This window comes from Armigeres subalbatus, unplaced genomic scaffold, assembly GCF_024139115.2.
Source record: "Armigeres subalbatus isolate Guangzhou_Male unplaced genomic scaffold, GZ_Asu_2 Contig1992, whole genome shotgun sequence".
Taxonomy (NCBI): Eukaryota; Metazoa; Arthropoda; class Insecta; order Diptera; family Culicidae; genus Armigeres; species Armigeres subalbatus.
The window spans coordinates 140,468-154,121 of NW_026942828.1; the positions used below are offsets into that span (position 1 = coordinate 140,468).

At 39.8% G+C, this 13,654-nt stretch overlaps 2 protein-coding genes, 1 long non-coding RNA gene and 1 pseudogene across 3 annotated transcripts; 1 reads left to right on the top strand and 3 right to left on the bottom strand.

Annotated features, from left to right (window-relative positions):
* Nucleotides 1-275: 275 nt before the first annotated feature.
* On the bottom strand, nucleotides 276-808 carry LOC134203616 (uncharacterized). The gene is made up of 2 exons (XR_009977654.1): nucleotides 672-808; nucleotides 276-595 (listed from the first exon to the last, which is right to left on the bottom strand). It is a non-coding gene; the product is annotated as an uncharacterized LOC134203616 (long non-coding RNA).
* Nucleotides 809-2,275: 1,467 nt separating this feature from the next.
* LOC134203613 (KAT8 regulatory NSL complex subunit 3-like) lies at nucleotides 2,276-7,331 on the bottom strand. Its single transcript, XM_062678498.1, is given in 7 exon segments — nucleotides 2,276-3,004; nucleotides 3,007-3,348; nucleotides 3,351-3,789; nucleotides 4,204-4,753; nucleotides 5,474-6,298; nucleotides 6,418-6,698; nucleotides 7,004-7,331. Coding segments are annotated over 6 exon segments (3,063 nt in total). The 5' UTR covers nucleotides 6,693-6,698; nucleotides 7,004-7,331; the 3' UTR covers nucleotides 2,276-2,372.
* Nucleotides 7,332-8,536: 1,205 nt separating this feature from the next.
* On the top strand, nucleotides 8,537-9,476 carry LOC134203618 (small ribosomal subunit protein mS26-like; annotated as a pseudogene).
* On the bottom strand, nucleotides 9,373-10,720 carry LOC134203617 (DNA-directed RNA polymerase III subunit RPC4-like). Its single transcript, XM_062678502.1, has 3 exons — nucleotides 10,366-10,720; nucleotides 9,945-10,297; nucleotides 9,373-9,869 (listed from the first exon to the last, which is right to left on the bottom strand). Exons 1-3 carry the CDS (start codon nucleotides 10,620-10,622, stop codon nucleotides 9,442-9,444), a joined length of 1,038 nt encoding a protein of 345 aa, XP_062534486.1. The 5' UTR covers nucleotides 10,623-10,720; the 3' UTR covers nucleotides 9,373-9,441.
* Between the last annotated feature and the right edge of the window lie 2,934 nt (nucleotides 10,721-13,654).

Genomic DNA, 13,654 nt, shown 5'->3' on the forward strand with positions numbered 1-13,654 from the left:
CATTCATACACCATTTCTATAACATTTTATTTCACGATGTACACCATGATATTATACTAATAGTATCCTGTAGTCAGTTTCGTAGCCAGAAAATTGGTCGGGAGGGGGGGGGGGGCTATCCAAACATTTTTCTTTTCGAAAAAAAAAATTGTTCTGAAAATGTTGTCTTTGGGGGAGTTTTATGTCCAAAACCACCCCAATAGCTACGCCACTGCCTGTAGTTGCTTGTGACGATTTTAGTGACGAACAGTCATTTTTTCTTTACGGTATCGTAGGTAATTGTCATGGCCGATTCGGCGGCCTCGGATACTATACCCATGATGTCATCAAATGTCCATGACGACGAGAGTATCCAATTCAAAGAATTTCGGAACATTGTCTATGTCCATCTGATAAGCAAGCAGGGAACAAAAGCTTTTCGAAGTTCACTAGACATTCTCGTTCCATAAATCGGGATTATCTGATGGAATCTACATCTAGTATCCAGTGGTCTGTTTGTAGGCCAACACGAAGACGGAGTGGAATCGTATAGATTAGCATATACCTTCATTACATTTGGAACGAGCACATAAAATACTCAACCGATACGCAGCACCTGAAAATTTAAAAAAAAATCTTGGAAATATTGATAGAAAAGAGCGAAGAATTCACTTAGAGTTAGATTTACTTACCTCACATGGTATTCCATACACTTAAGTACAAAAATAACTTAAAATTAAGCTAACATTCAAATTTATAGGCTGACCACAAAGAGTCTTATGTGCATTTATTTTTATTTTGACACTTTCAGTACATGCGACCTTTTTTGACAGAAGGTCGTATGCACTGAATTTCAAATTTAATCATTTTTAGTTGAAAAGGCTTTTTGTGACAAGAGGTCGAATAATCGATTTTCGTCGTTCGTAAGGGTTCGTCGGATACGTCGAATCATTTCGGAATAATATTTTCAAAAATTATTAAAATATCGAAATAATTTTTATTACACAAAATCAACTGTAAATTCTCTATTGAATGATGTAATCAACTCAAATTGTCTTATTTTGGTACATACGACCTATTCAAAAAGCAGTCTAGATATGTTTTATTCTATTTCCTATGGTATTTTTTGTGTTGCTGAAAGCCTTACGTAGTTCACAATAGTAGGTAGAATGTATATAGGGGTATTTTGGACGAATAATAACTAACCTACAGACATACGTCGTCGATAAGACGATCCCCACCAGTGCGTGAATAAAGCCAAAATAGCAACCTCTATCATGACGCGAACTCGCACCGGTCGTTGGTAAACGGGTTTGGGAAATGTAAACGCAACCTTCGGTGAATAGCGAGTTGGCAAATTTAGCGACCCGCTCCAACCGTTGCCAAACCATCACACGGAAAAATAAAGTAACTCATAAATGAAAAATTTGCCGTCTTCTGAAAAATTGTTCGGTTATTTATCATCAAAACCATTGTGATGGTGGTCAGTTTAGTTTGGATTTCAACTGATTGGCGGCGCTAGTGTGTATGAAATTACGTGATAGGTTAGATATCTCGAATTCTGACATTTTTAGATTTTTTCTGTCTTCTACAAAGTTGTTCGGGTGGTCTAAACCATCATGACGAAAGCAAGTATAGTTCGAAATATAACCGCTTGACGGCGCTATTACGTGAAATTACGTGATAGGTTAGATATCTCGTATTCTGAAATTTGAGAATAATAAATATTTATAAATATATTTTCTGATTTTTTTATTCCGTGTTTGTTATAGCAACCGCGGATATTCACCACCGGTGCGGAACATGATTGCACTTCAACAACCTTGATAGAAACAACCGGTGCGAGAACAAGTGCGTAAATAAAATATGAACGCAATTTGTTCTTATACTAGACACTCATTTGGATACACACCGGTGGGGATCGTCTAAGGCATTCATATTTCTAGATTGCTTTGAGAATAGGTCGTATGTGCAAAAGAGAGATTCTCTTTGTTCACGCTCTCTTTCGCCAATAGATCGGCAAGTTTAGCATTTTCTGCTACATTTTCACTTTAGCACGCTAGACAAAGTTATTATCTTTAGATATCTGCCAAAAAATCCAACATAAATTTGTGTATAGCTTTGTAATAATCGAAAGAGAATGTAACCGAAGAGAGGCTCTCTTTTGCACATACGACCTATTCTCAAAGCACTCTAGATTTATAGTGGTTCATAATATAATCGTTCTAGTTAAATTACTGTCAATATATTATGGTTGTTGTTCACTTTGACAATCGAATACATTTATAAACGGTACTTACCATACTTGATATTCTGTGTTTTATTCCATAAAACAATCAATAAACTTCTCACATGATAAAACTTATATCCTCTATGTTTGCATAGTTTGCACTTCATGGCGCCCTTGGTTGTTGTTGTTGCTGCACGCTGGTAACCGGCTTGGGTGCAGATGAAATCACAACAGAGTTTCCGACCGCTACCGGGTTGACTCCACTGCTTGCCTGGGACTGAGGCAAAATGTTGACCTTCCGAACCGTGATGCTGCGATTCAGGATGGTCGGTTTCCGGTTGGCGAACTGGACTAGGGAGTTCGTTTTGATGAGAATTTTGTTCGTGCCGGGAATCCCGGGTCCCAGTTGGGCAGCAGGACTGGTCGTGGTTACACTCGTACCCGAGGTGGGGATCTTGGCGGGAATGGACACGTTCGAAGTGCCGGTTATCGGTCGGATCTGTGTTTCGCCAACCCGGACGAAATTCTTCATTGTGGTGGTCTTGGTGGGATCCACGTTCAAGATGACTGGTTGGAACTTTTGCTGCTGGGATGTGGTAGTGGTGGTGATTGGGGCCGACTTAACAACGGTGTTGTTTATGATTTCTATTTTTTGGTTGGGCAGGATTTGGGTAAGTTTCTGGGGGAGAATGGTTGTGGTGGGTGTCGTAGAAGTTGTAGCCTTATTGAGTGGGTTGGAGATAACCACTTTGGCGAACTTCACTCCAGTCGGGGTGATGGAGGTTGATTTGTTGAGGTAACGGATGATAGCAAGTTTGGTGGAACTTGTTTCATGTTTCCTTTGTTGATGACAACAACCTTATTGGGTTTCATCGAAGGTTGTAGTGTGATGAGGCGGTTCATGGTTTCCGTTTTCACAATTTGGGGATGATTGCCCACTACTGGTCCGATGGTTATAATGTTGGGTGGCGTTTTAATTGTGTCGATCGGTTTTTGCGGCGAACTCTCTTGAATATTGCCTTCACTGTCGGCAAATACTATAGGCATATCGAAAATGCTCGTATTTGATAGATCTGGGGTTGGCGGCGATTTTAACGTTTTTATGGGTATGGTTGTTGGGGTCGTGGAGTCATTGGCACACCGACAGGACTTCGAACAATAGTAAATTTGGTAGGGCTGAATGAATGCTGCTGGGACACGATTGGAGATTGGAGTGTTGTTTGCTTCACCAATGGACCGGGAGCCAAAGGCGTTGGTGGCTTCGGAATCACCGACACGACTGGCTTTGACGATGACTTCAGGGTTACAAACTTTTGCGTAGATCCTGATGGTTTCAATTGAATGAACTGATTGGCGGGAATCACTTTAATCTCAGGAGTGGATGAAGCTGCTGGGGTTGTAGCCGGAATTGGCGGCTGTGTATGGGTTGAACCTTCTCGCTTCAGCATGGGTAATACAATGGGGGAGTTGCCCATGCCGGACACGACTTGCGAACTACGAAGTTCCAAATTATTTCCGCTGCTAACCTGATAATTAGTCATGTGCGGTGGAGGTTTACTCGCATTGGGTACAGGGGATGGCTGGAACAAATATCATTTTTTAATGATTGATAATGTAAAAATATTTTCATTTAAAAGTTTTTAGCAAAATCTCTAAAAGTAAATATCTAAACTATTTATGAAAATATAAACTTCGTATTGCAAATAATCTGTTTAATATCTCTTGGCGCCTATACATTTTTCATTTAATTGGTTTTCCAAAAACTTGGAAAATTCAAATCCAAACTTCGATTCATTTTAATAGGATAAAACAAAAGGAAGTTTAAGAAACTAACTAGTAAATGAAAACTATGTAAATAATATAAAAGACATACTTTAAGCAGTGAAAATTAAATAACAAACAAAAAACTTAAAAAATGCAAATATGAAAAAATAGAATTAAAACAAATAATATGAAAAAAAAGCACCGACATTCTGACAGATAATAAGTCTCACCTTGTCCGTTGATGGTAGAATACTTTGAATAGCAGCATCCAATGCTTGCTGATTCTGCTGCAGTAACAACTTTTCTGCTCGCGATTGTTTTTGAGTTTTGGTAGTTTTTCGTTGAGTCGCTTGTGGCGGCTGTTTATTGAATCGTGCTGCTTTCGATGGATCGTTGCCATCAGCGGACTGACTCATCTTTCTTTTCCGAATGTAACCACCAGTAACCGGAAGCGGAGGGGCTTTCGGTGCTCCTCCAACCGACGAAATTGGCGGTGGCCCGCCAGTGGCGGCCAAGTTACTGCTATTGTTAGACAATAGCAGATTGGACTTCTGTCCGTTGGGGTCCTTGATGGTTTGCTTGGGTCTTGGGGGATTCAGCAAGCTATTGGTTGCGAATTCGGCCACCTCATCCATCACCATGTTGTCCACCATCGATTGAGTTACGCCTTCGATTTTGCGTTTGGACTTACACACCCGTAGGCAGTCGTCGGCAGATCCGACCACTACCAGCGAGGTTTGTGCGATCATTCGTTCGCGAAGCAATTCGATTTCTTCTTGGCTGTAATAAAGAACATTTGTTTTTTTAATGGTATCAATCATGTTGTATGATATTTGAGTGTTTGGGTATTCTATTCACAATCTTCACGAAATATTAGTCTTGTTTAGAAGTTTAGTTCTGTTCTTTTAAAATATTCCAACAACTGATAGACTTTGATCGATCGTCGCGATCAACATTGAGATTTATATTCTCCTTGAATCTTGAGCAACAGATTTATTATTCTGGCAAATTTAGCATTATAGGCGTATTTTTCATAACGACGTATGTAACAAAAGTGAACAAAAACGAGGTTTTTAATACAACAAGACAATCACGGACGACTCTCTAATACACATCGATTTGACTGATTCAAGTTCTTAAAATTCTTAAATTTTTTTTTTTTTTACGAATCGACGTATATAGAAATTTGAGATAAATTGAATTTAAAGTCTCACACATACGTTACATACGTCGCTTTAACATATAGGAACTCAAACCGACATATGTAACAAAAAAGCAAAACAAAACAAAACTCCAGTTATGCAGTGACAAATGTACAGCATACCGGTGTAATGAATTGAGCTATGATGTGAAGCACGCTTATTACGGGTCATGCATTGATGAATTGATAAACTGAATGAATTGTTAATTCTCTCCACGTCACGATACAAACCGCGTCCAAACTAATTGCCACTTGATCAAGTTCATTAAATGTAACAAAACACTACAATTTACAATTACCTCGACCTCGCCGACATCTGTCCGATAACGAACAACACCGGAGCTGTAATGTCCGTAATGTGATCATCCGGTGCGCCTCTGGTTCCATTCACTGTATTGTAGGCGAACCCGAGGCACACAATACAGCTGACCGCCTCAACCAGACCAATCTGAATGGCCAATGCTGCCCCAGCGTTGAATCCCACCAAAATTATAGGCCTATTGGGCGCTTCTTGCCTAACTTCCTGTATCTTGGTGCGTGTCACCGCAACCATCTGTTCCGACACATTCTGAATCGATTGCTTCAACACGGCATTCCCCTGCGGTGGCATCGTGATTGGAATAACGGACGCCATAGTTGCAAAAAGTGAGTACCACTTCTGCAGCCGAGTGCTCGGTGAGGTCATATTCGGTCCCGATGGCACCACCACGATGTACGGCTGACCTGGAAGTTTTCTGTTCTTGTGGGCGACGATCGGTTCCCAGGGTTTCTTGAGTACCGGACCAAGCAGCTCCTGATGCATGTTTATCGGTCTTCCAAAAATCATCTTGTCCACTAGATTGGGCAGCTTCGCCTTCAAAGTCTGCAGAATATCAATGTAAGCGGCCAGGTAGCTCGGAGGCAAGCTTTCCACTAGCAATCCGTGAATCCACTGCGTCAATCGAGGATCCCAGGTTACACTAGACAGGGCCTGTCGTAAACGCCCCACGGATTTATCAATAACCATTCGCCGGTGGACCGGTTCGTGCTGTTTGTCAGCGATTGTTAATCGCGCCAACCGATCCATATCAAGTAGCTTTGTTATTTTACTGAACAAACGAATTTGTTGTATGGACCAACCAAGCCTGAAAGACAAAATTAGGTCTGGGTTATTACTGTTAGTATTAGAATTCCCCTAGATAATAATTTCCTATCAAATGTACTTCCGACTTCTTACTGTGGCATTAACAATGGCTATGCTTACTTATTGATCTTCTCCTCCCAGTCAATGTCCTCGGAGTTGAGATTGCGCACCATCTGCGTGACATTCTCGCTCTCCATCATAGCGATCTTGGCGCTCTCCTCGTTGTATGAAGGAATCGGTGGATTGTACGATTCCTCCAGGTCAATTCGTTCGTCATGACCGTGTGTGTGACAGGCTGGACACTGTGGTGGCCTGTGCACCATTAGCGCCCTTGTCGACGCCGTCTGACTGTTTTCCATCGGGGGACGCAAATCTCGCGAATAACTGTGTTCCATTGTTGGCTATAGAATTAAAAATATATAAGTATATTCTTAAATATGACCTTCTACCTGTATAATCTCTTTTTCCTTCTTTAGAATCTTCAAAACAAATTTTAGACGATTTAAAAAGTTGTGCTGTTATGCTTGAAAGGCCGCTAATTTCTAATAAAAATAATTCCAATTGGAATCTCCCCTTATGAGGTTAGGGTGTTTGTTTTGATGGACTATACATTTAAAACTCATATTATTCTTAAAACAATAGTAACTGTTGTTTTCACATTCTTTAAACAAAGGAGCTAGTATTCCTTTTTACCACACCTACTTACAATATAAATGAATCAATAAACCTTCGGCCTGTCCCTTTTCCACGGTGGAAAATGAGGCAGCTTTTCCTACTGACTGTGCTGCTGCAGATGGCTGCTCGAGTCTCGTTTGAAAACTATAAGCGCCGATTGCATCATGCTTAGCGCGGCACCAATTGAAACAAAAATAAGAACAACTCAAAATAACGGAACAGCGAGATTGATTTAGGCATAAATCACACGAAATTTCCTCCTGTTTTCACTAATTTTCCACGATTTTATCAGACAATCACAAAAATACAAGGATGGCGTCGGATCAAATTCGGAACTCACAGCTCACTGCAAAAATGCGATGAAATATTTCAAATGTGTGGTTGACAGCAGTGTTGCTAGCTATATTTATAACAGTTAACTTATTTACACAGAAACCCTCAAGACGTATCCAAAAATTAACGTTATTTCAAATATTACGTATTAACGCGAAAAACGTTGTTATTATGAACCCCCCACCCCCTCGTAAAAATTTGTAACAAAATTCAGAACTACCCACACCCCTATACGTAACGCGTAACAAATACATTTTTTTTAATCTTATTTTTTTAAATTTAAATATTTTTTCTCAATGCAATTAATTTGTTACGCGTAACAATTTCTCGAAGAACCCCCACCCCCAATATTTTGCGTAATAAATCGTAACCAAAATTAAACAACCCCCCCCCCCTTTTTGAATTACGTAATATTTGAACAGACCCTAATGGGCCGAGTATTTTGATCAAGTTCGTAGCCCTGTCATTTTAGTTTTCATATCACTCGTTTTCATATCGGTCACTGTTTTCGGCTATCAATTTAGTTGCTGTATTTCGTACTGGTGACGTTTGATGGTTGATAAAATAGCAGCGCTCTTACCGCGCTTCCAAATTTAGTCACCTGTCAGTTGCGCTAATGTTATGCTACGTTTTGACAGGACAAGTGAATTGAACAAGTCAGTTGAATTCAATTGACTTGCCAAAAGTTGAACTTGTTTAACTTTCTTTTCGTACAAGGTTTTACACGTTCAGTTCGCGTTCGATTCAAGTGACTTCACTGGCGAAAGATAGGGCATTTTGCTGGCGAGGATAGGGCATAAATGTCAACGAAGGAAAAATCAGTACGATTTGACAGATAGGTACCCACCATGTTTGGGGACGATGACAATAAAGGGAACCGCAGCGACAATCGTCCTCTATAGTTTATTTCCTCTATTGTGGCGACACTGTCAGAATTGGAACAAAATTCATCTGTCATTCCCATACAAAATCGTGTTCCAAACGAGCAAGAGACCTGTCAAATGAGGCACATGTCACCACTCTTAATTACATATACTCTGCAAGTGATGATACTGCGCTGCCAAAAGCAAAACGACTATAATTTTTACCACGGAATCTTTTTTCTGTGAATGCAAATTTGTGTTTTTGGCAAAAGCGGCAAAATGTCTAAGCAGTAAAATCGAAGAACACCGATGTCACACAAACTGTTATAATTAGACAGCATGTTGACGGTATGTTGACAGACCGTTTACCGATTCGGACTTTCGTGATTTTCACCCACGGGGGTCGTGCTTTGCGATCGATTCCACAGCACAGATTATCCAACCGTGTTTAAGTTTTTGTCAATACGCCTCCAAACACCTAAAAATGTCCGGTATTGCCAGTGCCGTCGGTCTATGGACATCCAAATGCATTCTAAATGTGCAGCAGCAATCAACCCGTATGCTGCACTTCACAGCGGTGTGCTACCGTCGTAAGCCACGTTTCCTCGGCACGGCCAAGAGCAAACTGTTCCGCGTCCCAGAACGGCACAAGCAACTGGAGGAAGAGGCAATCGAGCTAAAACGGCTGCACAATATCTATCACACCCAGATGAAGGCCGTGCGTCGGTTTCTGATGGATGAGGTCGAGGCTTCGAAACTGATATCCCGTGCCGGTATGGTCATTCAAACACCCGAAGAGGAAGCGGCAGAATGGCAAGAAGTGCAGAGGATCAACGATGAGTGGAACCAAAAAGTTGGGGAAGTTCGCGACAAGAGGCTTGCTGACGAACGAGAACAAAGGAAGAATTACATTCTGGAAAAATTGGTTGCCAAAGAACAAAGGGATCAGGAAAAATCTCGAACAAGTAGAGCAACGAGTCCGACGGAGAGAAAGAATTATCCAGTAGCTACATTACTCGAGATAATATCGATAAAGGCTATAGAAATGGCTTTAGTTCAACCAATGAGTTTTAACTTTGCGATTGATTTGAATGGTAATATACATAGGAACGAAGAGGGACAAGCTCAGGAAACAATCAAGGGATGATAAGTTTACTACAAAAGATTGTTATTAGATTCATTGACGTAGTAAAACGTAATGAAATACGATTCATTCAACGATTTATTAATAAATATCACTTCTTAAATAAATGTTCCCAATCCGGTGAGGCGTTCAGTTTAGATTTAATCGCCGCCAGATTGATAATATTCCTGCTTCGTTCTTCCGGATTTGTTGTGTGATCGACACAAGCTCCTGTAAAAATCCACTATCCATACCCATGGACAGATCGAACACTGTGTTTCCTAGAAGCAATTTGACTTTACCCGATCGATATCGAATCACTTTCCCGATGTAACCTTCTTCCAGCTCTCGAACTGTGCAACGCTGCGGATCAGTTTTTGCCTCCTCTTCTCCAGTTCCATTGAGTTCCGTTTTCCGCACTTCCGAGTCGGTTTTCCCAGGTAATGCATCCGGAAGCTGCAGCAGGAAGAAGTTGTTCTGGTTATCAGTCGCTTTGATAGATTCGAGCAATTCGCCTGCTTGCGGTTTTGGATTTTCATCTTTGACTTCGGGCTTCAAAGCCTTGAATTTGTAATCCACTGAAATGAGAATCAAGCAGCACCATGTTTTGACAATATTGTAAAAATGAACGAGACAACTTCTATAATACTTACAATTGTCCAGACGTACGGGCCTCAACATTTGATTTTCATACTTTTTCACCTCTTCCGAAGGTAGTTCATCCTCTTCGGCGTCCCCAAAAAGGTCCGAAATACGTTTCCGCTCGTCTTCCGGATCAACCTTAATTTCGGTTCGATAAACTGGACGCCGGATTGCTTCCCCCGGCTCTTTCGCAGAACTGTTGTATTTGTCATATTTTGAACGTTGCTGAAGCACGCGCTGGGCCAGACCCTCAGAGAAAATACCAGCGGTCTGGACCAGCGAGCTCTGCTTTCGACCACCGGCTTTATCTTTGCGTTCTGATTTGACTCTCTGCTTCGGTCCCGTTGATGCTGTTTTAACATTCCTGAAATTTTAGAATCTAATAAGTAACAGACAATAAAGCATATTCAAGTCTATAAATTAGATGCTTACGTGTCTTTGTTCCTCACTGCATTCAAATTTGGTGTGTACACTTTTTTATTTGTTACTGGTTTCACAGCTCGACCGTTGGCCAGTCCACCTAAAGTTAGATCCCGCGGAACACGAAACGATGTAAGACGTTCGGTTTTGATGGTTACACCGGTAGGAATGGGAGCTGTCGTTGCTGCGGATGGCATTGACGGCACGGAAGAATTAACTCTTTTCGATTTGAGTCCCGGTTCTTGCTTAATTTTAACAGTGGATTCCATGACACTAGCCAAAACCGCTACAGAATTAGGTGCTAGATTATATTGGAATTTAATATTGAACAAAATTTTGCTAACTCGTGGTACTTTGCATGTATTTTTTTTTGTTTTATTTATAAGTACTCGCGATTAGAGATGTCGCAAATTAATCGATTAATTCGATTAGTCGTTGTGATAATCGATTAATTTTGAATGAATAATTTTGAAGTTACTAATCGATTATTCGGGATTTTACGACTATACGCTTAGATGTCGTTTACTTCGATTAATACTAAGGACACACCTGTGGTACTTGTACCATGGTACAAGAGAACAAAAAAATTATTCCAAGACTATCTTTAATAAAGACAATAATTGGTATGGTACTCATTTCAAGATTCTTGTACCATGGTACTTGTACCACCAGTGTGTCATTAGTATAATCGATTCATCGTTGTGATAATCGTTGTGAATCGATCACTACTCAACAATGAATCGATTCAATAATCGTCAAGAGTCGAGAGTAATCGATTAATCTAGATTTTACGACATCTCTACTCGCGATGCCTTTGTGCTGTCTTTTTGGGGTAACAAAATGCTGTCAGTTGATATTTTTATTGAATTCTTTTTCGAAATGACGCAATTCGCAAAATGTAAATAATCCTATTTTGAACAGCAATAGGCCTTTTCATGTAACAGCCCTTACATTGAACTTCACTGAGGAAACTGGACGTAAGAACTTCAATCAAACGCCATATGGAAATTTGTCCCATGCAATCGATATACCTAAATTTCGAAAAGTCGCCTCATGATTCTTTTATTTAAAAGCAAAGGGCGGCAGAGACTGATGATTACTTATTCCATGTTAACGTTTGAAAATGCCATAAACAAAGGGTCTATATGAATGACAAGCAAACACAGAGTGACTTATCAAGAAGACCTATTCCGGAGAAAAAATGAAATATACACACTTAGAATATTTTACAGTATACGGTAATTTTTTACCGAACTTTCAACAGCTGAACGTACGGTAATCAGTTCGGTAAATGAAACGATTACAGATCGTTCGGTACTTTTATTTTGTGATGATCTGTCAAAAATTACCGTACAGTTCGGTAATTTGGAAAGTGAAATTACCGAACGTTTCTGTTCTTTTTTTTTAATTAGTCAAAATATATGTTATTTTTATGCTTCCAAAGGTTATCAAATAAAACAAACATGTAGTTCCAAACATGAATTTTCTGTATTTAAATGTTTTCTTTATTTATCATTCAATTTAATAAAAATCAATCACGGCTTCCATATATGGAACATCTAAAACACGTATCACGCCATTGAGCCGGTGCCGTATTCAAGAAATGTAGAAGACGCAGACCTTTCCTAGAAGAAATGCATTGCCACAAGAAGAAGCTGAAAGATATAAATGCATTGATGAACGATTTAAACGATCAAGAACGAAATATACCTGTTTTATTCCGATAAAAATGTTTGACTTTTTCTTAATATTTCGAAGCAACCGCTAGCTTCTGATTGAACTAAAATAGTGTTGACAGTTTGACAGATTAACACTTTACCGAAATTCTGTAATACCTAATTGGTTTTACAGTATGTTCGGTATAAAATTTACCATGTACGGCAATAATTCGATTTTACAGAACGAACTGTAAGTTTTGATACCGAACTCTGTCAAATCATTTTGGAATTACAATTTGTTCGGTAAAATGTTACCGATTTCCGGTAAAATTATTCTTGTTAACCGAACATACTGTAATTTTTTATGTTTACCGTAGTTTTTCGTCAAAAAAATTACCGAACAGTTAAATCTATTTTAAGTGTGGACTCAAAATTTTCTTTTATCGATTTCTATACATTTTTTTGGTTATTTTCGATGCAAATAAGGTTATGGATGCATAAACAGTGTTGATTATGTGCTTTTAGAAGTTTTTGCTGCTTGAAATATCGTAAATCTGCGAAATGGGATTTGAAATTGCAATGCCTTTTTATTCGAACGGGATTTTCTAAATGTTTAGGTTATGGTTGTAGGCCCTTTTCGGCCCTTTTCACTTGTTAAGCGTAATATGAAGGTTTGTTGGTACACGCACAGTCATATCACTCGTCAAATTTCCATCATTCAATGATTTACTGGTCAATTCAAAAATTAATCAGTTGGCCAATCGATCACTCGTGGCGTACACATCGTTTGACGCTCGAGTTTGACGTCTGCTCACTACCGCCATCTGGTTCATGGAACTAAGAGCGACCTATGTAACAAAAAAGCAAAACTAAACAAAACTGTTACGTCAATCGTGCACTATGGAAAACCGACCAATGTACACCTACGTACGTGCAGCATACCGGTGTATATATAATTTTATCGTTTCTCACAGTGAATTTAGATAGACGGAGCTTTGATGTGAAACGCGCTTATTACGTGTCATGTACTGATGCATGCCAGCGGAAAAAGTATTGAAAAAAGATTCAGTTTTAAAACAGTTTTAGAAAAAGTTTTGCCAACTTTCTGCAAAGGATTTCTCGAATCCTCATAATTGTTACATACGTCGTTTTGAAAAATTATGCTTGATTTGCTTGAGTTTTTCGCCAACTACTAAATTCTTGAGACTGCGAAACGTGTGGATGTATAAAGCAAGCGTCAGAAATATGCAGGCAGTAGGTTCGCGCGTATTTGAGCGTAAGGTTTATCTTTCGAAGCATTCGAGGAAGGTGCTGCACACAATATTCGGCGGTAAACAGAGGAATGCCATAAGGCGGCTTCGCAGAAAACACGGATTATACCAAGTGTATAAAAGGCAGGATATTATTAAGCTTATACAACACGGCAGACTACGGTGGGCTGGACACGTTGTTTGTATGTCGGAAGAGCGCCAAGCTAAGATAATATTCAGCAGATTACCCGGAAGAGGCCGTAGGCTTCGTGGAAGTCGCCTGCAAGCGATGCTTTTTTGCAGTAGAACCAGAAGGCGCTCAACTTTCAGAGCGACTGGAAATGATTAGCCTAGGATCTGGTCAAGTGGAGGAGAGGAGGATATAACTCCATT

Excerpts from the sequence above, each read along its gene's own strand:
- LOC134203617 (XM_062678502.1), bottom strand. The coding sequence starts at position 10,622 with ATGGAATCCACTGTTAAAATTAAGCAAGAACCGGGACTCAAATCGAAA. Across the intron at positions 10,298-10,365 it reads GCAGTGAGGAACAAAGACAC|GAATGTTAAAACAGCATCAA; the intron begins GTAAGCATCTAA and ends CTAAAATTTCAG. Across the intron at positions 9,870-9,944 it reads GCCCGTACGTCTGGACAATT|TGGATTACAAATTCAAGGCT; the intron begins GTAAGTATTATA and ends TTCTCATTTCAG.